The 26,555-nt window shown below is 39.3% G+C and overlaps 4 protein-coding genes across 4 annotated transcripts in view; 2 read left to right on the top strand and 2 right to left on the bottom strand.

The window, feature by feature from the left end:
• The first annotated feature begins 326 nt into the window (after nucleotides 1-326).
• Nucleotides 327-3,714, top strand: LOC141793671 (thiol S-methyltransferase TMT1A-like). Its single transcript, XM_074674500.1, has 2 exons — nucleotides 327-903; nucleotides 3,055-3,714. The coding sequence occupies exons 1-2, from the start codon at nucleotides 373-375 to the stop codon at nucleotides 3,286-3,288; spliced, it is 765 nt and encodes a 254-aa protein (XP_074530601.1). The 5' UTR covers nucleotides 327-372; the 3' UTR covers nucleotides 3,289-3,714.
• A 69-nt stretch (nucleotides 3,715-3,783) lies between these two features.
• Nucleotides 3,784-6,054, top strand: LOC141793681 (thiol S-methyltransferase TMT1A-like). Its single transcript, XM_074674512.1, has 2 exons — nucleotides 3,784-4,910; nucleotides 5,504-6,054. Exons 1-2 carry the CDS (start codon nucleotides 4,413-4,415, stop codon nucleotides 5,738-5,740), a joined length of 735 nt encoding a protein of 244 aa, XP_074530613.1. The 5' UTR covers nucleotides 3,784-4,412; the 3' UTR covers nucleotides 5,741-6,054.
• A 451-nt stretch (nucleotides 6,055-6,505) lies between these two features.
• On the bottom strand, nucleotides 6,506-10,310 carry atf1 (activating transcription factor 1). The gene is made up of 7 exons (XM_074674522.1): nucleotides 10,234-10,310; nucleotides 8,568-8,693; nucleotides 8,385-8,482; nucleotides 8,176-8,309; nucleotides 7,852-8,034; nucleotides 7,042-7,195; nucleotides 6,506-6,868 (listed from the first exon to the last, which is right to left on the bottom strand). The coding sequence occupies exons 2-7, from the start codon at nucleotides 8,691-8,693 to the stop codon at nucleotides 6,724-6,726; spliced, it is 840 nt and encodes a 279-aa protein (XP_074530623.1). The 5' UTR covers nucleotides 10,234-10,310; the 3' UTR covers nucleotides 6,506-6,723.
• Nucleotides 10,311-11,175: 865 nt separating this feature from the next.
• The window catches only part of dip2bb (disco-interacting protein 2 homolog Bb), a 41,000-nt gene continuing 25,620 nt past the window's right edge, over nucleotides 11,176-26,555 (bottom strand). Inside the window, exons 14-40 of the mRNA XM_074674535.1 lie at nucleotides 26,285-26,387; nucleotides 26,127-26,191; nucleotides 24,637-24,730; nucleotides 24,443-24,562; nucleotides 24,239-24,353; nucleotides 23,785-23,924; nucleotides 23,282-23,418; nucleotides 23,093-23,173; nucleotides 22,846-22,973; nucleotides 22,509-22,623; nucleotides 21,809-22,010; nucleotides 21,288-21,400; nucleotides 21,024-21,047; nucleotides 20,473-20,553; nucleotides 20,233-20,356; nucleotides 20,003-20,124; nucleotides 19,336-19,447; nucleotides 18,263-18,372; nucleotides 17,472-17,602; nucleotides 17,209-17,377; nucleotides 16,958-17,128; nucleotides 16,700-16,761; nucleotides 16,473-16,530; nucleotides 16,289-16,363; nucleotides 16,019-16,193; nucleotides 15,332-15,455; nucleotides 11,176-14,221 (exon numbers count right to left, since the gene is read on the bottom strand). Coding sequence (XP_074530636.1) covers nucleotides 13,969-14,221; nucleotides 15,332-15,455; nucleotides 16,019-16,193; nucleotides 16,289-16,363; nucleotides 16,473-16,530; nucleotides 16,700-16,761; nucleotides 16,958-17,128; nucleotides 17,209-17,377; nucleotides 17,472-17,602; nucleotides 18,263-18,372; nucleotides 19,336-19,447; nucleotides 20,003-20,124; nucleotides 20,233-20,356; nucleotides 20,473-20,553; nucleotides 21,024-21,047; nucleotides 21,288-21,400; nucleotides 21,809-22,010; nucleotides 22,509-22,623; nucleotides 22,846-22,973; nucleotides 23,093-23,173; nucleotides 23,282-23,418; nucleotides 23,785-23,924; nucleotides 24,239-24,353; nucleotides 24,443-24,562; nucleotides 24,637-24,730; nucleotides 26,127-26,191; nucleotides 26,285-26,387 — 3,204 coding nt within the window. The 3' untranslated portion in view covers nucleotides 11,176-13,968. The remainder of the gene's footprint in view (nucleotides 14,222-15,331; nucleotides 15,456-16,018; nucleotides 16,194-16,288; nucleotides 16,364-16,472; nucleotides 16,531-16,699; nucleotides 16,762-16,957; nucleotides 17,129-17,208; nucleotides 17,378-17,471; nucleotides 17,603-18,262; nucleotides 18,373-19,335; nucleotides 19,448-20,002; nucleotides 20,125-20,232; nucleotides 20,357-20,472; nucleotides 20,554-21,023; nucleotides 21,048-21,287; nucleotides 21,401-21,808; nucleotides 22,011-22,508; nucleotides 22,624-22,845; nucleotides 22,974-23,092; nucleotides 23,174-23,281; nucleotides 23,419-23,784; nucleotides 23,925-24,238; nucleotides 24,354-24,442; nucleotides 24,563-24,636; nucleotides 24,731-26,126; nucleotides 26,192-26,284; nucleotides 26,388-26,555) is intronic.

Here is a 26,555-nt window from a genome sequence, read left to right as displayed (position 1 = left end):
CTTGGAATTGCCAGTTGAGCATAAACAAACATGCAAACCGAAAGAATATGGAATTATAAGGAACAACGACAATGATTACAGTCACTGTTTAATATCACAATAGAAAACAAAACAGTAAAGAATATAGCATATTTTTATGTCCCCTCCAGAGATTATTAACTGATTTTTTCTGTTTATTGTACAACTAGTACAACTAGTATTGTTGTAGTACGTCCGCAAAACATATTTTGTAAATTTATGGTGGACATTTTATTCAACTTCCTTTTCGTCCGCAGACAACTTATTTTAACTTATTCTGAAAATACAACCGGAAATTCTTTTGAGCTCCATGAAACTCTATAAAGCAGGTAACTTGACAATTTGCATCAGTCAATGCAAATCGTTGCGTTGGTCGGAGTTTGGCCCAAAATGACTCTGTTCATGCAGCTCTGTACTTTGGCGGTGAACGTATTATGTTTGCCACTCCACCTGATGGACGCGATCGGTCTTTGTCGATTGTACAAATATTTGTTCCCCGTCTGTCAATGTCGTCTTTCTCGTATGTACAACAAGAAAATGGGCGACAAGAAGACTGAGCTGTTCAGCGTCCTCTCGGAGTTTAAAAAGCCGGGCAAACAGCTCACCCTTCTAGAGATTGGCTGCGGCTCGGGCACGAATTTTGAGTACTATCCAGCAGGTTGCAAGGTGATCTGCACTGACCCAAACCCCAATTTTCAGAAATATCTTAAGAGCAGCATGAGCGAAAATGACCAGCTGATATATGAAAGGTTTGTGGTTGCATCGGGGGAGGACATGGGAGCAATTGAGGACGAATCGGTTGACATTGTTGTCTGCACCCTGGTGCTCTGCTCTGTCAAAGACATCTCGCAGACTCTGCGAGAGGTGCTCCGCATACTGAGACCCGTGAGTCAACTCTAACTGCTCTACATTGTACATGTACATAACAAGATGGTGTCTAAAAGTACGGAAGAGGATTAGGGCCACTCAAAAAAAGGACAATTTTTTAAATTTTGTATTTTTTTTCTGTGGAAAAAAAGTCAGAATTCTGAGATTACAGGCAGAATGCTGTTTTTTTTCTTTCTCAGAATTCCTTTTTTCTTAGACTTTCATCTCAAAATCTGACTTTAATCTCAGAAATCTTTTTTTTTTCTCATATTTTTTTTTTTCAGTGGCCCTAATTCTGTGTACAAAAGAAACCAAGGCTACCGGTTATGCTACTGCCATACAACATTGTAAGACAATAAACAGCAGAGACCATTTGATTTATCTTAAAGCAACAATAGACTGATTATTTATACAATAGAAAATTGATTAAATGTGTCAAACATTTGCTGATTACAGTTTTTCATTTTAGAAATTTTCTTCTCTTAGTTGTCATATATTTTAGTCTGGTAAATAAACAGAATTTCAGTTTTGAAATGTTTGTTCAGCAAAAGAAACATACTTAATATCACACTTTGAGTTGTTTGAAATGCAAATAAAGATATTTTATTAATCATTATTTAATTTTTCTGTAATTATACTGACTGGACAACTGACTTTTCAATTAGCAGTGAACTTAAATCACAATCCATGTTTAAAGCCACAGACAGACAGAACAGTTTCCACTCTGTTAATTTCAAGTGCCAAGAGTTGTTTGGAAAGTGCTTTGAGTCTGATCTCTGTTAAAGTTTTACCAGCTTTTTAAACTTCCAAAAATCAGTAATTGACTAAATCAGAGGATTTCAATTGGGATATTTACTGAAGGTTGCTGATCCTGTGTGGAATAACAATTTGATTTTTTACTTTATATTGTTTATTGTGTATAATGTACTAACTCATAGTCAGCCACGGCTGTCAACCAATGTTTCTAAATTTAGCTTTAGGTATATAATACAGCCACTGGAACTGATATTCCATACATGCAGATCTTTTTCAACATGATTTTACCTTTGACCTTTGTGCTTACATAAAGGCAGTGTTACCATACAGTTAGTGTGTATATAGGCCAGCATTTATACTCTCAGACTGCATTAAATGTTATCTTGTTTTCAAAGTTTATTCTTTAACCGATTTTAAGGTTCTTTTACTCTTTTTTTAGTGTCTTAATGGTCTTGGGTCTTCTTATCTCTCAGAACTGCTTTTACCCTACAAACCCTCACGGACTCTGCGCTCCTCTGGCAGCCGGCTACTAGTCATTCCCAAAGTCAGGACACACACCCATAGGGGGGCATCTTTTCACTATTATAGCCCCCACCTGTGAAACAGTGTTTATGTTTTTAAGAACAGGCTCAAGACCCACCTTTTTAGCTTAGCCTTTGGTTAGCATTTATTTATTTATTTTTGAAGTAGCCTAGGGTTTCTTAATTCATTTTCATCTACATGTACCTTCACTATTTTTAACTCTTGTCTTATTCATATTTTAGTCTTTACATGTTTTTATCCCTTTAGTATTTTGAGAAAACCACCAGTGTTTTCTCTGGGGAGCCTTCTCCACTGGGAGTGGTGGTCAGCTGTGGTTGCAAGGGCCTGTCATACTGGTCCCTGGTGGTGGGTGGTGTCCACTACACCCCTCCTTTGTGGCCTGTGCTTGGGCTCCTGTGGCTGTGGCTGGCTCTCTGCTCCTGGTGCAGACGGCTGCTCTATTGGTGCTTCCTCCATCAGTTCATCTGTACTCAGCTTTATCGGTTTCATCTACATATGTGTGTGTGTGTGTGTCTGTATGTTGCTCTTGGTGAGTGTGTGTGCGACTGTTTACCGTGGGTTTCAGGGGAGGGTGGGCATGTTTTGATTGTTTTTAACTGCACTGTAAAGCACTTTGAGTTACGTCTTTTGTATGTATGAAAAGAGTTTTATAAATAAAGTTTTAAACGATTGATTTGAACCAAAGTCCTCAAGTTTCTGTAGTTTGTCATTTCAGTGAGCCTTGAATGAAAGAAGTACATACAAGCTGTGATAAAAGTTAGGAGTGGACTCTGTGCCACAGAGAAAAACACTAATGAACTTGAAACAGGTAGAAAGAGAGATACTTTTTGGAAAGTGCATTACATTCATGTGGCAAATCCTTCTCTGCAGGGTGGAGCCTTCTTTTTCTTGGAGCATGTTGTGGCGGACCCCTCCACCTGGACTCACTTCATTCAGCATGTCCTCCAGCCTGCATGGTACTACTTTGGTGATGGATGTGTAGCCACCCGGGAGACTTGGAAATATGTGGAGTCAGCTGGGTTCTCTGATCTGAAACTGAGACACATAGCGGCACCATTGGTCTCCATCATAAAACCACACATCCTAGGCTATGCCATCAAATAGATTCTATTCATTTAGATTTGTGGGGCGCTGGCTTCATTATCAGTGTGAATTGGCTAAGCACAGTGTGTCTCGTGAATGGATAAATTTTTTTGTGACGTGACAGTGAATGGATACATTTTTATTTTGATAGAGATTTTGGTACTTGGATAGCACTAGCCCTTGTGTTTGTAGAGACTTAACTTTAAAGCACTAGGTTAAACATTAAGGATAGCATACACTAACTTTGTTTTTGCAATTTAAGGAGAAAAATTATTCTACAGTTCTGGTATTGTATTTCAACTGTTCTTTCAGATGAATCTTAACCAGTAATGTGTTGTCAAATTTCTGTCAGTGTAAATTGTAAAGGTACTAATTAATTATTTTATCTCTCATTACTCATCATCTGCATCAATGAAAATGTTTTCTATAAGACGAGATTTTGGTTTTCATTTAGTTGTTGATTTCTTTTACATGTTTATTTTTTTCCATTATCAAAACCTTATATGTACAAATGCATATAAACGAGAAAATAAAGTCATGGAAAGGCCTCTATTTTTCGTAAGTGAAAAGTGAAACTTTAATTTGTTTTATACCAGTTGCCTGTAAAACTATAGAATGAAATTATTTTTTATTTGATTTTGAAATCTGAGCAGCAAAAAACATGGTACCTCAAAACACCAGACTAAGAGAACTCTACACTGGCTTTTAAACACTTTGAATCCCATGCTTCTTTTCTTAGGGGCTCAATTTTCAATTTAAATTCAAAACTACTTTCATTTTAAAAGAAGAAACAGAAAGACTATAGTTATTTTCTTCCAAGCCCATGAAAAGGCACTGAAGTCTGTTTGTCAGCTCTTGGTGGACTGATAAAAGTCAAAGTCCACTCATTGTAAAACTCACCAAAGGTCTTGGAAAAAAAACACAGCTTGCGTTTTATGATACAAGGATATATTAAATTTGAAATTTCACACTGATGGTAGAAGTAGATTTTTCTTCACTTGAAGTACAAACCTTTGCGCCATCTGGTGGTGAAAGCGTGAAATGGACATCGCCGCCCAGGTATTAAGACTAATCTTTTGATCTTCTGAAGTGCCTGTCTTCAGACGCCTCTTGCAGTGCTTTGTTTACGATTAGCCGGAGAGAAAATGAAGTCACTCTTCATGAAAATTTGCAGATTTTTGTGTTTAGTTTTGACTCTACCCCTGTTCATGTTGGAGATCACGGGTTTGTACGGACTATACAAACGCGTATTCCCCTTGCTGGCCTACAACATAACATTTTCCTACAACGACAAAATGCATGGAATAAAGAGAGAGCTTTTTCGAAACGTGGGCAGGTTTGCAAGCACCGACGGTACTCTTCGGCTGCTGGAGATCGGCTGTGGCAGCGGAGCAAATTTCAAGTTTTACCCCTTCGGCTGCACGGTGACCTGCACCGACCCGAACCCGCACTTTGAGAAGTATCTGCGGTTGAGCATGGACGCAAACACGCATTTGACGTATGACTCTTTTGTAGTGACTTGTGGGGAGAACATGACAGGAGTAAAGGATGAGTCCGTGGACGTTGTGGTTAGCACCTTGGTCCTCTGCTCTGTTGGCAATGTGCTGCAGGTGCTGCACGAAGTACGACGCATTCTCAAACCAGTGAGTGAGATGTGCTGCCTTCATGTGCTGTAGGAATTTTTTTTTTTTTTTAAAGACAGGGGCGTGGCACTGGCAATGCTGTGTGGGGTCCTTTACTATACAGTCTATAGTGGGGTCACGCAGGTTGACCCAGAAGACGCACAATTAAATTATGAATCTGTGAACGTAGAAAACTAGAGACTAAAATTCTATATAAATAATTCTCATAAGGTTATGTAGATTCAAAAACTTTAACTTTACAGTTTCTGTCTTGAGAAGGGCATACATAAGGTTTTGTTTAGTTATTGCGAATTGGCTTTATGGGAGAAAGGTTTAGAAAGTTATTGCTATTTTCAAAGTGTCTTGGATCTGATTTTCAAGACAAGGGTTACTTTATGCACTTTTATCTAAATTGTGAGCTACTTAACCTTTTGAGTTGGCCTAAGAATTATCAACATTTTTAATTATTAATGTTTTTAAAAGCTACTTATGCATATTGATCCCTGTTAATCAGCCTATAATATTTTCACTTCAAACAAATGAGAAAGAAAGTCTTAAACAAAGCTTGCAGAACTTGATCTGATGTCGCAATCTGCTTTTGTTGCCTGTTTCAGGGTGGGGCATTCTACTTTTTGGAGCATGTTGTGTCCGATCCCTCCTCCTGGATTTACTTCTTGCAGCATGTTCTCCAGCCTCTCTGGTATTATCTTGGGGATGGATGTACGATTACAAGAGCAACATGGAAAGATCTTGAAGCAGCTGGTTTCTCTGAACTCCACCTTAAACATATTGAAGCGCCAGAGGTGACTCTGATGATCAGACCGCATATAATGGGATATTCTGTAAAATGAATGAATTGTATTCTCCCTCTTGATGGACTATAAAACCCAGTATTCAGAATAGCTGACTGATTACTTACTCATGCCTGACTTAAAGGCATTGTGACAGTTTTTTGTTCTTGTGACAATTTCATCACATCTCTGCTAACTTTCATAACAAGGCAATAGTCTCAAAATGTCCAGGTTTGGGAATTTATAATTTCCCTGCCAAATTGGCCAAATAAAACATGATAAAGTCATCAAGGTCCCCTAGAATTTATAAGAGGAGAAGAAAAATACACTTATCAAATATTCTGAGTGAAAATATATTTATTTTTTACAGAATCAGCAACATTTCATACACTGTTTGTTCTTTTCCCCCACCCCTCCCAAGTTGTACATAATAAATATTACCTGGACACTGTGTTTCTTTTTCCCTGATTGTCTAAGTAACTGCCAAGAAACAACCAAACAAATGCCACTTGATGTCAGCGTTTGTTGCCCTTTATATTTCATTGCACACAAATAAGGAATGACAGTTGTAACATCTCCTTTGTGGGGAAATGAGGAAAATGGCTGGTTCACAAAATGATGAGGAATTATATCTGTGTTGAATTGTACAGCCAAAATCCTCCAGATGCTTGAAGATTATAAAAAAGTTCAACAGCAACATTTTTAAGAACATGAGACAAAAAAAAGAAAAGGGATACAATTAGAAACTGAGACTTAAAGCTCACAATTTCAAACCTCCCAGTATTAAAAATGTACACAACTATAAATGTTATAGCATTAGCAAATGTTTACAAAACAGCAGGAGGAAAAATGGCCAAATTCTTGTTTGCTGAGTATATTTTACTGCCATCATTTGTCACTTCTATATCAAACAGATCAAACAGTAAAAAAGAGAGGGATCTCAGCCTGAAATGAAGTGTTCCCAGAAACCCTGTTCATGTCCCGCTGGCTGAGCCGTGGTGCTCCCACATTCTGTGTCAATCTCCAAACTTTACTCAAACAAGTTATCCTGTTTTTACACAATAAAGGTCCTTTAATGTTTTGAGTTCTTCAATAAGGGTCTTGTTTTGGTTTTCAAGAACAGCAACACGGTTTTCCAGGCATTTGACATATTCTTTTTTCTTTCTCCGACATTCACGGGCTGCCTCTCTGAAAAAGGAGGGAAAAACGCAGTGAGTCAAACTGAAAACTATCTTGAAAAATAAAATCACAAAACTGTATTCTATATTTCTTTTAAGAAGGCTATTTATCCAAAGTTATGTCCATGTTTATTACAATTACTTTTTATTCATTCAGGGAACGAGAAAAAAAAGCAAAAATACCTGTTTTTTGCAAGCCTGATTTCTCTCTTCATTGTTGGATCATCACTCTTCCCCTGAGATAATCCCACAGGAGAGGTCATAAGTACAGTTTGAGACAAGGGGCTGGATGTGGGCCCTGTGCGGATCTGGTATGCTTGCATCTCTCCTCCTGCACCTAGGAGGAAAATGCCAGTGGAAATGTGACATCAGGGCTTGTTACAGCTATACAAAACAGCATTTGTCATCTAAAACATCTCAACCATAGGGTTCCTCTTGTCAACACAAACATTTGGTTATTGAGTCATTTACAAACCAACTCACCATGACTGGGCATAATATTTACAGCCATCAACAGGGACTGTAATTTGTTTGAATATATCAAATAGTGACTCAGTTTGAGTACTTGTTTCCCGCTTAGAGCAAGTGTCTGTCTGCCAAAAGACTGGATAAATGAAAAGAATGAATATATGGATGTAGTTTCCATGACGTCATCCATCCATTTATGACAGTTTTGAAGCAAATCAATGGTGAGAGCCATCTTGGATAATGGGACAGGCTTTAAACCTCCACACTAATGGCTAAAGGGTGACCACCTGTCAGTCAGCTGAGCTGTGCCTCTTGACTGGCTAAACTTGTGATCTTAATGTTTTCTTAACTGAAAAAAAAAATCACCCTTCCAACATTCCCATTGGAAAAATTAGCTATCCAGACGAAAGACATTTTTTGTACCAGGCTGTGAAAAAGTTTACTTCTGGCTTAGTGTGTATGAGGTTTCTGGTGCTTGGAGCCAGCAGACACCCAACAAACCGCAGTTTTTAGCCCTGTCCTTACCTTGTACCACAACCTGGTTGCTGGGCACCAGGATCTGCTGGCCATCAGGTGTCTGGGCATACTGAAGAATGGTAGTGCCTTGCTGGGCACCACCTGCATTTGCCATGGCTACTGCCTGTAGTCCCTGAATGCCTTCTGACCCAGGAGTCGCCAGCTGGATTGTGCCATTGGCTGAAATGGTAACTAGAATAACAAACAGATGGCATCAGAAGAAACAGACATGATTAAAATTGTTTCAACTTTGCAGCAGAATTTAGGTATATGAACCCCACTACAGGGGCGACCTCCTTCTAACTATGTGCTATAGAAGAGAGAAGCTCATACTGTATTGGCCGCTGCTGGTCTGGTAGATGGAGGTGGATGGTACTGTAACACCTGACACTCCTGTGGCTGCAGGGCTAATATCCTTTGCATCAATGTGCGTCACTTCTTCTGATGAAAGCTCATTTAGGATTTGTCTACGAGTTAAGAAGAGAGTGGTTAATGACAATCTTATAATGTGTCAGGTGTGGAACTGTAGGATTTGATTTTACCTGTATGAAGGCCGCCTTGCCAGGATTTCCCTGGTCTTTTGGGTCGTAGTTCCGCTATCTGATGAGTCCTGTGAATCTTCACTGTCTGAACCCTGGGCCTGTAAGGAAGGAGGGAGTTAAGAAAGTGCATACAAAATGATAAATTATGTTCTAAAGCTAAAGTAGGCAAGTTGGTGGTCTTACCTGTGCAGTTTGCCCCTGAGGAGACTGAATGACTGATGACTGTGCAGACTGGATCACTCCTTGGACCTGAAACTGACCCCCTGGCAGCTGTACAACGGCAACCGAGGAACCACCTCCCAGTGACATCTTTAAAACACCAAAAATACAATTCTAAACCCACAAAACATGTTTTCCTCATGGAGAGAGCATTAAAATTGTGTGAAAAAAAAATGAAAAGAAGCACTTTGTTTACGATATTGGGAGAATGAAGAGGGCTGATATCTTTGAAATCAATAACTTTTGAAAATCCAAACTGTGTGAATCAATACGAGAAATGAGAGTCCACATACATATAGTTCAAATTTGATGATGCAATCATACAATGACAGACTGTCAGTGACGGATTGTTTTGAGCTCTCAGAATCATTAGGAATTGATTCTATAAGGCAGATAAGCAAGATCCTGAAAACATTAGAATACACATTATGCATCTTTATTTTATAGATTACTATACAAATGCGTTAGTCTAACATGACATTTTAATCGTATCGGGTGAAAATGAAATATATATATATATTGAGATCAGTTATTGTAGCAAGATTTCATATCTGTCAAACTTAGCTGACTCGTTTCATGTTTTGACTACACAATATATATAACATAACACAGTCGGCTTTCAGCAGAAAAACCAAATGCAAAGTGGTATATCCTAAAAGCTGTAGTTTTGCACTACAAGTCAGTAATCACGAAATATTCTTAATTTTATTTTGAAAGGAACAATCGGTTACCTGTTGGGCTATCTGTGAGAACTGAGTGTCTGTGATGGTGCTGGGAATGGTTACAGTCTGTGAATCAATGCCTTTGCTGCCCTGTTGTACTTCTTCAATAGTACCTGGGGACGAATTAATACACACTACTGTCTTACAATGGCTCTAGAGTACACAGCAAGTGCGGGGTTGTCTGTGAGAAATAAGGTGTTTTGCGTTGAGGCTTGAACGTTATTCAATGATCTGTTAATTGCAGCTTTTTCACTTTGTGATAACCAGATCAAAGTACCACATTATATTTCTTTGGTTAATCGTTACTTTATATACCAAACGGAACTTAAAGCTAAATAAAATTGACTTCCTCTTTGGCTCAGTTAGCCACTGCAGCCCGTCTTAACATGGACAGGGTTAGGCCTAACAGCAAAAACTATAAAGTTTTCTTGCCCTGACTTCAGTTAAGTTTGTGCATAAATTTCACACAGCGAGTGACCTTTTCCTTTATAGTCAAACACATGGAAATGAAGCACAAAGTCTTGCTTTGAGTCACAACTGCTAGAATGTTCGACCTCACCAACGTTGCCGTAGCTAGTTAACGGTAGCTAACATTCGATTAAACGGATGATAACCACTTTAAACCGTTAAAAATAACAGTTCTAGGTTTCAGAACGAGACATCTTCCAGTACTCTGGTTCACGGGATGGACAAGCTTTTATCTCAATGAGCAAATATGTGTAACTCTGTCACTGGCACGCAAGTTACCGCGTCAACAGACGTCAGCGATACGGGGAGCCATTTAGCTAACTACTCCTTCCCTTTTCGTAAAACAGCGAGAAGTTGACGGAGCAGGAGCCGCCATTATCGTCTATCACCACGAACGGCCAAACAAGCACTGAGCACCGCTCAGTGAGCTAAAAAATTACCTTTTCAAATGCCGCGTAACTGCTCTTGTTCACAGCAGGGACTTCGTGAAAGTCGTGCAAATACTTTGACACAAGAGACTCCTTGAGAAGTCACTTAGCAACTATGGCTAACAGCTAAAAATACAAAGATGTCAGCTAAAAAAATAGCTGACTACTTTTTTTCCTAAAGGAAGTGGGCGGGGCGGTTCGCCAAAGACACATTACGTAATTGTCTTTCTGTGTTTTGATTGGTCTAGAGAGTTTAAGTAACTGAAGATTCAAAAGACCTGTTAGATTTATCATCCAGAGTTTCTTTCCCGCATTTATTTTATGCGACGTAATCTTTGCCCTAATAACGGCAATATTTAAATTTACAATATAAGGTACTTTTGCAATGCACAAGCAGCTGACTGTACTATTATTGAGTTGGATTTTAGCAAGACATGCTTATATTACAAAAAAAGGTTTGAGTTGGAAACATTAGTAAAACAATGTCAGATCATCTTTGCAGCATCTCATAAGAACACTGAAATATTCTTCCACAGCTGTACATCTCAAATAGTAATACAATACATATTTAGCAAGGCACAGTTTGTCCACGGATATTTGGATAAATGTCACACACATAATAATAATGATAACAATAATAATAATAATAATAATAATAATAATAATAAGAAAAACCTTACATTGTATCTTGTCACCCACATGGGAGAAGTTATGTGTTTGAGTGTTGTACCAGTCCAATTAAGGAGCACATTTTAAAAATTCAGTTTAATTGTTTCTCGTCTCTTACCAGTCATTATGTTCACTTTCCTTGTCACTCAACCCCTGTCTAAAATTAAAAAAAAAAAAAAAAAAAAAGCCAAATAGGCTTTCACTCCCATTCAGTTAAGTTTCTGGGGATCAATTTTAGTCCCTCTTCACTACTGACCAACGTTATAAATATCAAAACACTTGAACTGATTAAATGCTTTTGTTTATTCTGTATTTCTTTTACATAAAGTATAAAATAAAATACATCAAACAAAATAGAAAATAAATGAGAAAATGGGTTAGGGTGTACCACTTTGAGCTCTTTACTACATAAGTTTCAACACTTCTCAAACATTTAAGTTTAATCATGCCCTCATGGAAAAGTTTAGAGTTCACCGAATAATTAATATACAACACACCATGGGTCATACAGAAATTATTGACAGAACAACTGAAGAGAGATCAATGCAGTCTTAAGAACACTACTGGTTGAATTTTATCAGTCCTCTGTTCTTGGTTAGTACAAAATGTAGAAGCATATTGTATATTTCACCAGACTGTGCAAGATTTGAAATCAAATTGCACTGTCATAGGGATTGCATAGTGTGTAAGAAGTCTGACAGAGAGGAGTGGAAACCAGAAGAAGCCCTTGTAGACTTCCAGCAAAGTAAGTAGATGGTGGATGGATCTCAGTAACCCCTCTCCCATACATCTACAACCTTTTTTTTACAGATTGCACCAAGGGACCACCTGGTCCATCCCTGTGTTACGAGTTTTATTACCTGAATTTACAGTCTGATACACACGTCTCATGTCTCCCCTACTTGTGCCTAGATGAGATGAACCCCAAGCTGATCTTTTCTGTGCTTGGCTGAGCCATGCAAACATTCTGCTGCAAATGCAAGATACAATATTGAAGCGAAAATGAAGGGCTTAAAGTGTTTCTTCAAGGTAGGCCTAAAAGTGGATGAGATTAGAACTTAAATATTATATTTCTGCAATGATTACCACATTTAATGTGACATATAGTGGAGTATTTGAATCAGTCAAAGTAGAAATGTACTGTCAGTACCACAAGTGCAAAGTGTAGTAACTGAATGGATCATATGTATTACTAGAAACTATTTAACATCTTTTCAATATTGTGTTTGGCGTGACAGAGTGTCAAATGGGACGGCTTTAAAAAGGATCTATGTACATGCTGACGTTGAGGGTCCATCAATGAAATACAGTATTAACCAGTACAAAGAACCTATAAACAATGGCAGGGAGCACAAGGAGAGCACAAGAAAACCAAAAACCAAATACATTGCAATATGCATTTTGTCTTTTTTAAAATTATTTTCTTTTTCATACCATTACTTTTCATACCAATAGCCTGTGTTTCTAATGTGGCTCAGCTTTGCAACTGCGTTAAGTGCTTATAAATCCAGTGACTGAAGACAGAAAAGACTCCAGAGACATGATGAATTGGCTTGATTGTGAAAAGACTTACAGTGTCGCTTTAATTTCTTCGCAGAGTTGGACAAGGACAGAACACAACTCAATAAACTCTGAGAGTCAAGACTAAAAGGAAAGGGGCCTATCCCTCTTAAACACTTGTTCTGTTATGCAAAACAAAAGTGAGAGGAGTTTGAGTGTTTAGCAATACAAAGTACGCTGGAAAAAGATGTGAGACAATTGTGGGCCATTCTTTAACATTTAAAAAAAAAAATAGCTGGAAAACAGTCATGGTATTGGTATTAGCCTTCTCCTCACACCTGCATTTGTATTTGCTGACAGGAAAAGTCCCTGGCATTAACAGTGATAGCCCCCCACCCCTCTGTAAATTCTCAAAGCTCTACAGAATAATAAATTCTCATTAACTATCCCTCATAATGCCTCATTGTTATAATAAAATATACTTTTTTTGAGAAAGTGCAGTGTTACATCTATCCTGCCAAGCAATGCTTTAAGGTTATGCATCTCCACCCTCCGTCAAACAGCTAATATTCAGCTTCAGATGTACTGTTAATTCTTATTTACAATCTTCTTTCTGCTACTCTTTTTGTCTCTCAGCTGCTGCCATAATCCACCAACTGAGGGAATCAAGTCAAACATTTATACATTTGTACAATTAAAAATATCTATACAGTAGCGTACATTATCTAAAATACAACAGGCCTTTCTAGATACAGTACAGAATATGGCCTCTTTCCTCTTTTATTTTGATCCCTATGGATATCTGGATTTCCACAACTAGGTAAAACCAAACCAGAATGAACAGTTGTTGATAATAGGTTCAATAAAAATCAAGTTAGGAATGTATGGCTGAAGTTTTATAAGGCAGGAAATATATTGAGCAGGAAAGTTGTAAAAATCTATTTGGCTTCTTTATAATGGGACAAAATATGCTCTCTAAATGGCGCCAACAACCTTTAGCTGTTTAGTTTGCACTCCTCTGCCCTCATTTATTCATCCATGTTAGGGAGGACTGTTAGGGGGTCTGCTCGTGTGTTTGTGTGAGCTTCTTTTAAAGCTACATAATGAAAAGATTTCAAGTTGTAGACATAAGTTTAGTAGCTCTTGAAATCTGTGTTAAAACTAACAAAGGAAAGTGTTTCAGAGATTCGGGGTAGGAACAGAATACGATGGATTCTCACAAAGACATTAATATGGAATTTCAAAAATGTTTTTGATGAATATGTCATTTTGTTCTCTCCCCGAAAAAGTGCAACAGAGGATTTTTTTTCTCTCTTTGTCATACGCAGTGCATGTTTTTCTGTCCCATTTGCAATATCCTATCTAAAAAACACAGTGAAAAACTCCAAACATGGCAGGTCCAATCACAGACATGCAGTGGCCAATATGCTGGTGTTGCACAGGGCTGGGTGGCAGTACATGTGGCTCATGCTTTTCCTTTTCACCATCTGCCAAGCGGTGACTGAATGCTGGGAGTGATGGAAGAGAAGCATCCAGACTGTGGATGAGGGCTGAACAGGCCCAGAGCACCACAAGCCCTCACATGTTGTAAGCAACATAGATGGGATCCAGCTGGTCGGCGAGGAAAGAGTCACGAAGGTGCATGCGTTGCTTCTCTCCTCTGGAATTGATGGGTATGACCCCGGGGTCTACAATAACCACCACCCCCACGATGAGGTGGTGCTCCTCCAGGACCACGTTGGTTATCAGAGGCACCAGGTCCAGTGCGTCCTGCTCAGAACCACATAGCTCTGACACCACCACTAGCAGGTTGGTCCACGTAAACACAGCACTGTGAGAAAAAATATCAGCGTGACTGAGAATACTGAGCTCACCTAGAGCAATGTCAAAGAATAAGTGTGACAGTTTTCGAAATCTACTTGTATTATTTGATTGATAGTAGTCACATGTTTGTATGCCAAAAAGCCGAAAGCTACAAGCACCTCTCCAAGGTAGTAACCTGTGCTGGCCTTTATTTTTGTAATAAATAAGTAAGTTAAAAAAAAATGTTTTACAAGGGTGTGATTTCTATCAATCAAGATGAAACATGTTTATCACTGAGCTGGTAGTTGAGTGTTTACATTCATGCTCAGCTTGGTAAACCATGAACCTGTTTCCAGCATGCTTGAGGCTAAAACAACTGCAGCTTTATTCTCCTATCAGGCCTTTTCCCAGTGGACAGAAAAGGACATATTGAAAATAATGACTCCAAGTAACTTAAATGTATCTAGAAAACAGTAAAGAAATGGAGCTGATGCAATAATCTTGCAAACAGCTATAGTCGACCCTCAACTGTGTTCCTTATTGACATTTTAATCAGCCATGCTCCCAACTATGCCTGACTGTGCCTCTTTGCCTTGATCTATAATGAAAAGAGAAGTTCATACCTTGAACAGTTGTTAAGAGAGTAGAAACAAGGTATAAAAACCAAAAAATACTTTTTGTCTGCTAGGCATGTAATGGGTTTGGGTTTATTATTGCTATGAAGTCAGCCTCAGTGGACATTTCAGGGGAGCATTAGATTTTGCCCCTCAGCATTGGCTTCATTTTTCAATAATAGAGGCTGCAGTCCGTTTTCTTTTAATTTTACCAAAATTTTAAAATAAATATTTGTCTATTCTAACCGAGGCTTCAATCATGTTCATGGGAAAAAGTCTTTGAAAATAAAAACTGATAAAAAACTAAAAAGATTGACCTTCAAAAGAGATGACAAGGGGGTATTTCTGTCGTGTAAGAAACAGTTACACTGAGCAGAACCCTGGTGCATAGTACAGTAAAACAGATCAAATATTTTAGAGTGAAATAACAGTGTACAGTGTTTTCCCATTTACAAAGTCTGATGTTTTGTGATTTAACATGAACTTTTCTTAAACCATCACTAAAAAACTGCAAGTTGTCTCACCTCTCAGCAATACTGCGATGAGCACGGGACACTGAGGTTTCAATGTCAATGGGGTGGTAGCGCAACCCTCTCAGCTCCAAGGTCTCATCCAGCGAGCCCACAACAAAGAGAGCATCATGTCGATCTAAGCACACACAACATCAACAACATAACCAGGTGAGAAAGGTTGCAAGCAAGGTAGAGGGAAAGTGCAAGAGTGTGGCTGAGTCACAAATTACATACTTCCACACCTACAAGTATTATTTTGAGAGCATAAGTGCGTTTACACTGACAGTGTGGAAAAACCCAGTGCACTTTGATTTCTCTGCTGGTGCACTCAAAACTGTCCAAAAGTTGAGTGTGGCACACTGGACACTTCTCACACTCAACAGTTATACAGTTATATTTATCAGACGCTGTCGTCCAAAGCGACGTACAACACAAGCAAGAATTTAGACAGAAGGGGAAACTGTAGTTAGTGCTACAAAGTGCTACAAGTTATTTGGCAGCAGGTGCTGCTATTAAGTGCAAGAGGATTTTTTTTATTCACTAAGAGCTGGGTCTGAGACCTTCTGACCCATTCTAACCCTGAGCACTTCATCCAAGTGTACTTTTGCAAGTATATGATTTAAAACACAATTTCTCTGGTACTTCACAATTCATTAAAGAACAGGGCCCCAGCATTCATCTTTGCCAGGGTTGTCTTACCCCCACTGGCATCCAGTAGCTCAGTCCTTTTCACAAAACCCAGGTATCCCGTCCTGGCCCATAAGGTCTGAGGGTCTCCAAAGCTGAGCTTTATGTTGAAGTGGTTGGCCTGTAGACTCTCCTCCCCGTAGATGGTGTAGTACCCGCTGGCACTGTGAGGGCTGTTCACCCATATCTGAGGGAGTGGAGCAAACACTGGTCAACACTGGTTTGGAAAGGCTACTTACAATACTGTCATATTAAAGAGGGTGGTTCACAGCTTCTTCTCACCTCGCCTAGATGAGAATCTCCAAGAGGACCTCTTGTTTCTGGGTTTACAATTATCACCCGAACACCTGGGAGGATCTGACGAGAGAGGGGAAAAGGGAAGGAGTAAACATAAATAAATTTAACTTTGAATTTCACTTACTGGACAATAGAAAATGAAAACAGAAAACTTGAAGTAGCATCTCACCTTGCCAGACTCCATTAGAGGTAGACTCTGAGGCGCTCCTCGTTCCACCAGTCTTACTCTGAAAAGTGAAGTATCAACCAAGTTTTACTGTTCTTTGGTCCAAATTAGAATGATCCAAAACATTAATTTCCAATGCAGTTTATGTTCTGAGGTTTGTGTCTGTTTGCCTTCACTGAGGATCAAACATCCATATTCTATTTCAGTGAAATCGCTCCATTTCTTCCTACCTGTCATGGCGGAGGGACTTCATGTCCACATAAACTGTGCAGGGATCAGGACCAGTGGTGCCCTGTAACACACAGATCAGGTTCAAACAAGTCCCAACATCTCATGTGAACTGCTATGTATTTATTCTTCTGTACAGCACTTTGGTCAACAGTGGTTGTTTTAAAGTGCTCAACAAATAAAGGTGGATTGGATTGGTTCCTTCAGGATCTACGTCAGAGTGTTCTTTAATGTTAAGCCAGAGAGGTTTATGGACGTACCTGCAGGCAGATAGCCAGATTAACCCTGGACCCAAAAGCAGTGCTGACAGCTCTGGACGACAGCCCCACGTCCTTAAACAGCTTGGAGAAAGAGTGTGTGAGGGCCAGACGAGGCCGCTCCTCTGCTATCACAACGCAGCTCCTCACGCATGACAGATTTACACCACGAGCCTGGAACAGACACACATAAAATGATAAGAATCTGTCTGCAAATCATGATTTTTGTCCTATATACAGTATGTCTCTCTTACCTTGAGCAACTCAGTCTGAGTCCCCAACCCTTTAGTGCAGAGCTCCATGACTGAGTAGGAGCAGAAGGTGTCTCTGATGCGGTATTGACTGAGTGTGCTCAACCACAGAGACAAGCAACTCTCCAACTCAAAGGGAGGAATCAGGATAGACTGGTGACCTGAGTAGACGCTGAATAACCAGACAGGAAGAGAAAAGAGGGATAAAACATTAAAAAAAAACTCTAAAATGTCAGAAATATGTATTAGGTGATGCTTTACAGTACCTTGCGAGGCACCACAAGACAAAGCCCAGACCACAGTATGGATCGAGGCATATGGCTATTTGGCGAGAGGAGTACAGCTCACACTGCAGCTTGATAGAGCGACACAGTGCACTGACAGCTGCATGAGAGATCTGTGACAAAGAAGAATACGTGTTACAATCTCAAAGAAAATGTCCCAGTGTGTGTTATCATGTGAGGTTTGATGCTTCTCTGAATTTAGGCTCAAGTACATCAGTATAATATGGGGATTAAAAAAACGGAGACATAGACATACACCTCACAAAAATCATCATTAGAGAAAGACTTAAAATTTTATTTCTATGATGGTTTTGAATCTTTTTTTGTGTGTGCCTCTATGTTCTTTTTCACTTTGCTGTCATTTTCTAATTTCCTTTTAAACCTCCCATTGAGAAATGTCAACGCAAAGGCAAAGATTTATAGGCCTCCCAGTTTGTGTCCTGCTTGACCTGCTCAGTACAGCAGAACTGAAGGTTTTCTTCCATTTCTTTTAGGATAGACTTTTGGTATCTTTTGAACACAAGTGCAGCTTTTTAAAGGCTCGATACTGTTACTGGGTCTGTCTGGTGATACAACAGATAATTGATTGGTGTGTCTCTCATCACAGAAAAACATTTCCTTCATCTTATTTTTTTTATACTACAGAAACATTGCTAATTGTCCCTCACAGTGTTGAGGCCTGTTTAAAAATGGGTAGCGACATGTAGGAGCTCAGTAGCTGCTTCCATCAGAGAATGTGGATTGAGGCGAACGAAAAACCTCTTCTGTCTCACCTTGACCCCAGTGAGCATGCCTGTTGTGGACACACTGAAGTCCAGATAAGCTATCATCTCTGCTGTGGGTGGCTTATAGATCTGTGGAGGCCGGCGACGTGGAAGGTCATCTGCAAGCAAGTGCAGAAAGTAATCATTAAGCTATAAAAAATACAATGATCTAGCCAAAAATATTTATTAAATAAGCAACTCACACAGTTAACTATTACTCTGAGAGAGTTAAAATAAAATCACACATCATTTGTTGTTTGCTCAACACGTTCAAATTCAAATGTTGATCAGAGGAGCAGTGCAGAGGAAAACAATATTCATTCACAGAACCAAAGGGTAAACAAAGAAGACACACAACTGCAGCAACAAAACAGAACAAAGAGCACCAAGCACTCTTCTTCTCTTGAAGACTTGCTGTTCCTGATGTCACCATGCTTAAGGCTCCCAGCCAGTGGTAACACAGGTACTGACGCACATGTTTCTGACACTTTATACAAAACTGAATAACTCTTCCCACATCTGAGGATTATCAAATGGATTTGTTGTTATGAGAATGTCAGCCAATGTAGACTTTAGTATCCTGTTCCACGTGAACTTTTTATGTTTCAGTGTTGCAAAGAGTTTTCACCAAACTAGTGGATCAAACTGGAATTTTATAAGCCATAACAAAAGCATTAAAGGGACAATTCACGCTTTGTTTGATATTATATGTTGTTATTTATATTAATTCTTATCAATAACAAGTGTACTATGCAGTAAATGACAGTCAGCATGGTTCAGAGTTTCTAACTTAGTACTAAGTACTTCTACAGACAGGGTCAGTAAAAGCGTGTTCTTGACCAGATTTGTTGATTTTTTAACTGTTTCACTTTGATTTAAATCCTCTTTCCTTTGGGACCACATTTTGATCTTTTCCTCAAACAAATGTACCTTACTAACATAATATCACTTATGTTACATTCTAAAAGTAAATATAACAATTTTGACCTATCATGGTAAGAAAAGCACAGGTGTAACCAAGCAGCTGTTAATAACACCTGTATTTTTCCCACCACAGCATGCCAGAAGGATCATTATCTTACCTGTGTCAATGATTGTTGGCCACGTTTTAATGTTAACAGAGGCAGCAGCCTCTTTGGAGCGCAGAGTCCTCATGAGATTTTGAGTGGTTAGGATGCATGCTGCTTTACTAACCTGCAACACAGATAAATTATGAGTCAGCTGAAAGGAATATATATGCTACAGATAGATGAAAATCAAATGAGTCACAAATCAGCCACAGAAGCACAAAACAATGTGTCCTTCTTGGATAAACTGAATCTTCATGTATGAGGTTTTAATCCATAAGGCTTTTGGACACAAAGTAAAATATCTCGATCTACTGGTTTTCATGTTGTTTCTGTCTGACTAGTTATTAAAATACAAAATATAGCATTTGCAAGACTGCATTAGGAGAGTACACTTTTGTAAAGTCGGAACCATCTCAGAGGGACTGGATGTTCCAATTTTTTGTTTTAGTCATTCTGATTTTTTATTTTATTTTTAAATAGAAACAACACTGCATATACATACATACATACATATTTAAGTCCAAAAGTTTATTTATCAAAAAAATGTAGTGATTTGGGGCAACTGGTTCATAAAAGAATATAACTATGAACAATCTGTCATAGCATAAATCAGTAGACATGTACATATGAATTTACTGGCCAGTGCATTAACATGTGCGTAAGAAGCCCACATACTTACATCAATTATCATGCGGACAGTGGGCAGTGTGGCTGCAAGATTCTGAGGGTGTGGAGGTCTGACGTTTACTGGGACCACTCCAGCATAGAGACAGCCGTAAAAAGCAGCGATCAAATCAATGCCTGAGAAAGACAGTGGACACAGGCAGAGTAAAAAGGGGAGAGCATTGCTAACTAAGTACCACAGCAGTGATACACAGACAGAAACAGGAGACTGGAGGTTCAACATACCAGGTGGATAAAGCAGCACCACATTCTCTCCGGTATTGATGCTCCCTTTCTCTGTGAGTGCTGCAGCAATCTTTTCTGCACGCTTATGAAGCTGCACACAGGTCGCAGTGCTCACTGCCACACCCTGAATGAAAGGATTAATGCAGAGGGAAAGACAGATATATGGTCACCAGAATGGCATGCAGCAGTATACTTTTATGAATTGAAACCACAGTGTATATTATCAGATCAGACTGGTACCTTGGCATTCAGGAGAACAAAGAGGACATGGTCTGGGTCTGTCTGTGCCCTCCAGTGTAGAGCCTCCGACAAATACTGATGCTGCAATTTAAAGTGAAATTGAGTACTGAGGATGTGCTTTGATATATTTTTTTTCCAAACACAACCACAGAGGGGTTGTACGAGGATGAGGGTTTTGCTGATGGAAGGACTTAAATTAAAACACCTAAAAATGAATAGAGTGAAGCTCAGACACTGCGTCCCTCAGGAAGAAGCTGCCTTGCATCTTTTGGCAGAGTACACAGAAGTTTAACTACACACTCTGAACCAATGCAGCCTTTAAAGTAACGAACAATAACTTAAGATGTGGATGGTGCTACCACAGTAAAACAAAGGCTACAAAAGCTGCAAATTTCAAACTGATTAAAAAAACATGCACAGTTTGCATTTTATACAAGCACGCAAAATAAAAGCCACAGTACAATACTGATAGGGCATGACAAGAAAATATAGTATAAATAAAATAACAATGGTGTGGGGGAGATGCCACACAAGGGGGCCTCAGTCCTTACCATCACAGTTGGCCACATACAGAGCTACATCCAGAGAGAGAAAAGAGCAGAAAAAGAGAAAGGTCCAGATTTTTTTACATCTAAAAACTGAGCTATGGCTGAGCCTCTAGTCTTTAGACCGCATTGTGAACCATTTTCACCGGCAAGATTTATCCTGATTCTCAACAAATTATGTAAGCAGCACTTTTAGAAACAGAAGTGTGGTCACAAGTATTTTCAAAGTTTAACACTGGTTAAAAGATGGAAGTCAGTCATCCAAATTACCTTTCTGACAAGATCCTGATCCTCAATCATGCCCAGGTCTCTCCCTGCAGCCTGAGCAATCCTCTTCCCTGCCACCAGGTTGCCCACCATGACGGATGCTGGGCCAACACCAACTAGAAGACAAACACAGTAAGACTGAGATGCTTGGGTTTTTGTAGAGCAGTTTTTGGAGGTTACCTTTACCTCCTAGCATTTGGCATATTCTCTCTGTGTTTTTCTTCTTGACTATGTTTCGTACTAGACTGATTTTGAGCGTTATGTGCAGGTGGTGTCATGATGTTTGACGAACTCCCACAGCCACAGCAAACAGCAAAAACACAGGCTGTTACATGTGCATTATATAACAAACACAACAATGCTATTTACACACATTTCTAACACTGTGACTGTTGTGCATGCACGGCATACTCAGATATCAGTGTATGTTGTATTATTTGCAAATGTGACACGTTTATTTGTCTATTCAGACAAGTGCTTCATACACATTTCATGAGGCCATTTCAAAGATGTTTGTCTCCTACCAGGTTGTTTCTGACGAGGCTTGGGCAGGTTGGTGACACATGTGTGGGGACACATTAGGATATTGCAGGGATGCAAGCTGCCATCTAAAAAGAACTGCTTGGTGTCTGAGATATGAATGCCGCCCAGGGGGGTTTTGGGTAAGGTGTTAGCCGGGACCAGAGCCAGACAGTAGATGCCCACCTGATGGATACTGTCAATAGCCTATAAAAAAAAAAAGTTGTTTTTGGTGATGAAATGGTGCTCCTGTTTTCAATGAAGTAGATATGCTGAATGTAAATCTTTAGTGTTGCTGTTTACAAGAACTGAGAAAAACAGATTTACCAGGCTTCAGTTTTACAAAGATCTGTGCCTGCTTCCTGTTTTTTTCAGAAAAAAATCTATAGGTAGCAGAACTCTGCTTAAAACATATTAATCACATGAATTCAGGTTCAGTTTTTTGCCCATTACTGCACCCCTAAATGTACAAGCATTCAAACATAAACACAATTATGACCCATTCTTTGATAGCTATCTGGGTCATTGACTTTTGTGAGTGATTACCATGACAAGACAAACCGTAACGAGTAATTTAATTTCTTGTCAAGCAACATTTTGGCCATTTTTTAGTCAGATACAGGTGTAAACGTAACAATCAGTGTATTACCATGTTACAGAATATCAAAAGAATATACTTTGATCAATCTAAAGAGACACATTTACCTGCAAAACTCTACTCATCCACTGAAAGCTGTCCTCTTCGCTTGCGTCGGGTCTCTGCTCTGCCACAATCACAACCCTCTCATCATAGAACACAGAGACTGAAAACACAGCGATCCTGAAAAACACAAACACAGAAGACTAAGAAAACATGTACAAGTGTTATTTTTAAGTGCGAGCAGTGTAAATGCACTCTTGACTGAATGCTAACGTTTCATCCTTGATTCAGATTGTAGTGCTTCCTTTTCAACACTGGGTGTCAGTAATGATGAACAGACTTCACCCCTTACCAACAAATGAGTTCATCCTCTTTTTAAACAGAATTTGTGGGTCCCCTTACCTCCCGCGGTAAACAGTCTTCACAGGCTCTACGGCAAGAGCTGTAGCCACCAGATCATCAGCGTTGTGCCTCCTCCCGCTCACCATCAGCAGACCCTCGATTTTGCCCACCACAAAGATCAGACTGCCCTGTAAGAGAGCAGGACACACACAGTGGGTCACTACACTGCAAGTATTGAGACACAAACGCAGGTATGGAGAGGGTTTCCTAAGAGTTGCTGCACTGTAAGGACAAAAGTGCTACTTACTGGGCCAACAAATCCCAAAAGTCCTGATCGCACAAAAGGAATCTCTCCGATGGGAACTCCATTGGAGTTGACTGGTATCACCTGAACACGTGGACACAGTCAGAAGGACCCAAAAAAATTTTCTTTTCTTACTTTAAGATTAGATTTAATGAGCACAGGCAGGCAGGTGATGTAACACTGTTTTCATACCTCAAAGGTGTTTTTAGTGACTCCAGGTAGACCATAGTACATGTTGCCTCCAGCACGCGAGTTGACGATTATCTCTCCTATCTCATCTGTTTTACACAACTGAGGGGGCCCATCTGGCTTCACAATGCACATCAGAGCTGGAGACAAACAAAGAGAGCTTTCAGAATATGAGGGCTTACATTTATTACATACATCTTGCTAGTTGTGGAAACCAAAGATCTACGAGGCTTATTCCATGCAACTGTAAGAATATTCTCATTGTGATTAGGCGCTTGCATAAAGCCCCATCTTACAAGTTTGAAGGATTGGCTGCAGCACAACAGCTTCCATTGTTAAAACCAGCATATTCTCAACCATTGTTTTCCTAATCCTTTATTTTTCTTGTAGTACTTCTTCCAATGAAATAATATAGGTCATGAACACTATTTTGCACCCGACACTCAAATGTTGTATGTCAGACATCCCCACAAGCACCTTTCTGTCATCTTTTCTTCTTTGCTCACCTCCAGGCATGACATGCCCCACATCCTGTACAGTCAAGGCTGAATTTTTGTCTTCTGTGTTGACCCTGATGACACCATGACTCAGGCCGCTCATAGAGAGGATGGCTCGGGCAGGGAGGGGGGCACCAGGGACTCCCGGTCTACAAGGGAGAGAGTTTTGATCAAACATGGACACCTCGGTCTGTCCCATCTGTTCTTACAGTCAGCCATCTGTACACCCACCTCACAATACATCTCCATCCAACCTGCTGGTAACAAGCTGTAATTATGAAAATCAACCTGGGGTGAAGCTGTGTTGATATTTTTCTTTGTCTGCTTTTATTTATGATTGTGTTTTAATGTAGGAGGTCAGCGGATTAAGAGACTTAGTAGAAGAAAGACTTTCTACCCCACTTCTTTCTTTTCTTATCATTTCATATTATATTTAAAAAAGAAATACCTGTTTCTGACTTACCTGCGTATAGCGACTGTCATTGCTTCAGGAGAGGTGGCACAAGGACAGATAACTTCTGGTTTCAGCCCATGTGACTGAAACACGTTCAGGAAGGCATCACATGAAGACACCGACCCTGTATGGCAAGAGATGTTATATCAAACACAAGATGTGTAATTTGTATAGATTTGTTCTACAGAGAAATGAGAGTAAGGAAGTGCTCACAGGGGTTAGCACCATCAGCAACAATTAGCATCCGTAATGAAGCCAAGCTGATGTCTCTCTGGTCCCGATGAGCCATCATGGCCCAGTGGAGATCACGGCACTTCACCAAACCTACACGAGCTGCGAGAGGAGCGACAGATTGATATCATGTTGTGTTTTAAAACTCTTCTGTGTGAGAGGGTGTTTAATTTTACCTTTGTTCACGTGAACCCTCTGCACCCAGGAGAGAGGACAGGCCTTCATCACTGCGTAGGGAACACTGATAGTATGTATCCTGTTCATCACAGCCTGGAAATGAAAAGAAATCTGATAAAGCAGCTGATAAAAGGAGAATTCCTATTTAGTGTTTTTCTGAACTAATGAGATGATTATCTCTTCTTTTTGAGATTAAGTTTTGATGAAATGTGTAAATCTGTTCTGTTTTTCTGATTCAATGAACTGAAATTAACTTTGTCGGTTGCACTCCATAGAAATCCAGTATTTTCAGCAGTTGCCCAATTGTCTCCTGAGTGACCACATAATAAGCCTAAATACATTTCAGATGCATTATCTTAAAACAGCAAACCATCCTAGTCAGTTAAACTGCCCCTTAACAAACAGTGCAGGATCGTGTGATCTCTCAGCCTAGAGCACAGATGACCTAGTGGTCCAGGTCAACCTCCATGAGGTCCGCCCTCGCGTGGGTGGCCCAGGTTTGAATACAGCCTGTGGCCCTTTTCCCAAGTGTCACTCCCTGCTCTCAATCAATTTCTACTCTATCCACTGTCCACTGTCCTCCTCCAGCCCAAAGAATAAATTAAGATAAAATCATTTTTAGCTCAAAGTTACCACACATAACTGAAACACTGATCACACATTGCAAAAAACTGAAATACAAGAGTTTTTTGACTTTATATTAAGTAAAGTTGTCTTATTAGAGTTTTTTTTTCACACCGTTGGCAGATTTGAAGCATTTTTGTCTTTTGATATCATGAAATACAACATAATTTTTACTTGTCAAGTGAATGTGACTGATATAAGTTTTAAAGACATAAACACTCTTTTGTCAATTTATCCAGTGTCAAACCATCTCTGTGTCTTAAAGACATGAGTATCTCCCTATAAAAAACATAATACTTGATTAGGATAAACAGCCTTGACATGTAAGCTTTAGGCTGCTCAAATTAGGTTTTTTAATAGGATTCAGGAGTTAATTTCCTTTTAATACAGCAAAAAATGTTTTACTTTCCCATCAACAGCAATTCTGAGTTATTTCTGATAAAGAGGTTTTTTCTTTTATTTGAAATAAATGCATTGCTCTTATATCTACAATCTTTTTTTTTTTACAATCTACAATTTATTTTCTTAATTTACGGACAATATCTAAAAAATCTTCACTTTCACCTCCTTAAATAAAAACTTAAGAACACTCAAACTGTTTTATTTATGTCATTTTTGGAGCTGCGGTATAAAGCATTAAACTGTTCATTAACTAAAAAGATGCAATAAAAAAAAATATGATTATGATCAACATAAATAAATTCACTGAAAATAATACATAAACACATATCAGAAGAATATCTATATATCAAAGGACACCTAAAAGAATGGACAAGATATCAATGTTGAACCCTTATTTTGGCTTCATGTGCTTTAAATCATCAGCAAACACATCCATGCATTAATCTACTGTAAATTCACTTACTGTGAGAACTCCATGCCACAGACCCATATCTTTTTTAAAGTCCAGAACATTTACTAAAGTTTCCCCTTGAAGAGAAGAAAGACAGAAGTGACTTTAGACTTATGAAAACATATTGATGAAGACACACTCTCAATCAAAGTGCTGAGAGGGACACTGACCCTCGCAGTAGTTGCAGGCCTGGGTCAGAGCTTGGCAGTGGGTCAACATGGCCACTTTGGACACAGCCACACCCACCACTGTGCCCTCCTTACTCGCCTTGTACTACAAACATGAGGAAGATTAGAAGAAGAAACACAGTAAATAAAAACATGAAAACCAAACAATAGTTGCTTCTCTTGTATCAAATCACGCCAGGGTTTAAATGTTCCAAATTATGTTATATCTGTGATCCAGCTAATCAGTACGGTCTACTCAAAAGCATTAACTTGT

This window comes from Halichoeres trimaculatus, unplaced genomic scaffold (assembly GCF_033239565.1).
Source record: "Halichoeres trimaculatus isolate MK-OKI-2021-1 unplaced genomic scaffold, fHalTri1.1 fHalTri1_scaffold_1, whole genome shotgun sequence".
Lineage (NCBI taxonomy): Eukaryota > Metazoa > Chordata > Actinopteri > Labriformes > Labridae > Halichoeres > Halichoeres trimaculatus.
The sequence above is the reverse complement of the archived record's forward strand: the minus strand, read 5'-3'. Positions and strand labels throughout refer to the sequence as shown.

Excerpts from the sequence above, each read along its gene's own strand:
- LOC141793671 (XM_074674500.1), top strand. The coding sequence starts at position 373 with ATGCAAATCGTTGCGTTGGTCGGAGTTTGGCCCAAAATGACTCTGTTC. Across the intron at positions 904-3,054 it reads TGCTCCGCATACTGAGACCC|GGTGGAGCCTTCTTTTTCTT; the intron begins GTGAGTCAACTC and ends CCTTCTCTGCAG.
- LOC141793681 (XM_074674512.1), top strand. The coding sequence starts at position 4,413 with ATGAAGTCACTCTTCATGAAAATTTGCAGATTTTTGTGTTTAGTTTTG. Across the intron at positions 4,911-5,503 it reads TACGACGCATTCTCAAACCA|GGTGGGGCATTCTACTTTTT; the intron begins GTGAGTGAGATG and ends TGCCTGTTTCAG.
- atf1 (XM_074674522.1), bottom strand. The coding sequence starts at position 8,693 with ATGTCACTGGGAGGTGGTTCCTCGGTTGCCGTTGTACAGCTGCCAGGG. Across the intron at positions 8,483-8,567 it reads CTCAGGGGCAAACTGCACAG|GCCCAGGGTTCAGACAGTGA; the intron begins GTAAGACCACCA and ends CCTTCCTTACAG. Across the intron at positions 7,196-7,851 it reads CAACCAGGTTGTGGTACAAG|GTGCAGGAGGAGAGATGCAA; the intron begins GTAAGGACAGGG and ends TTTTCCTCCTAG.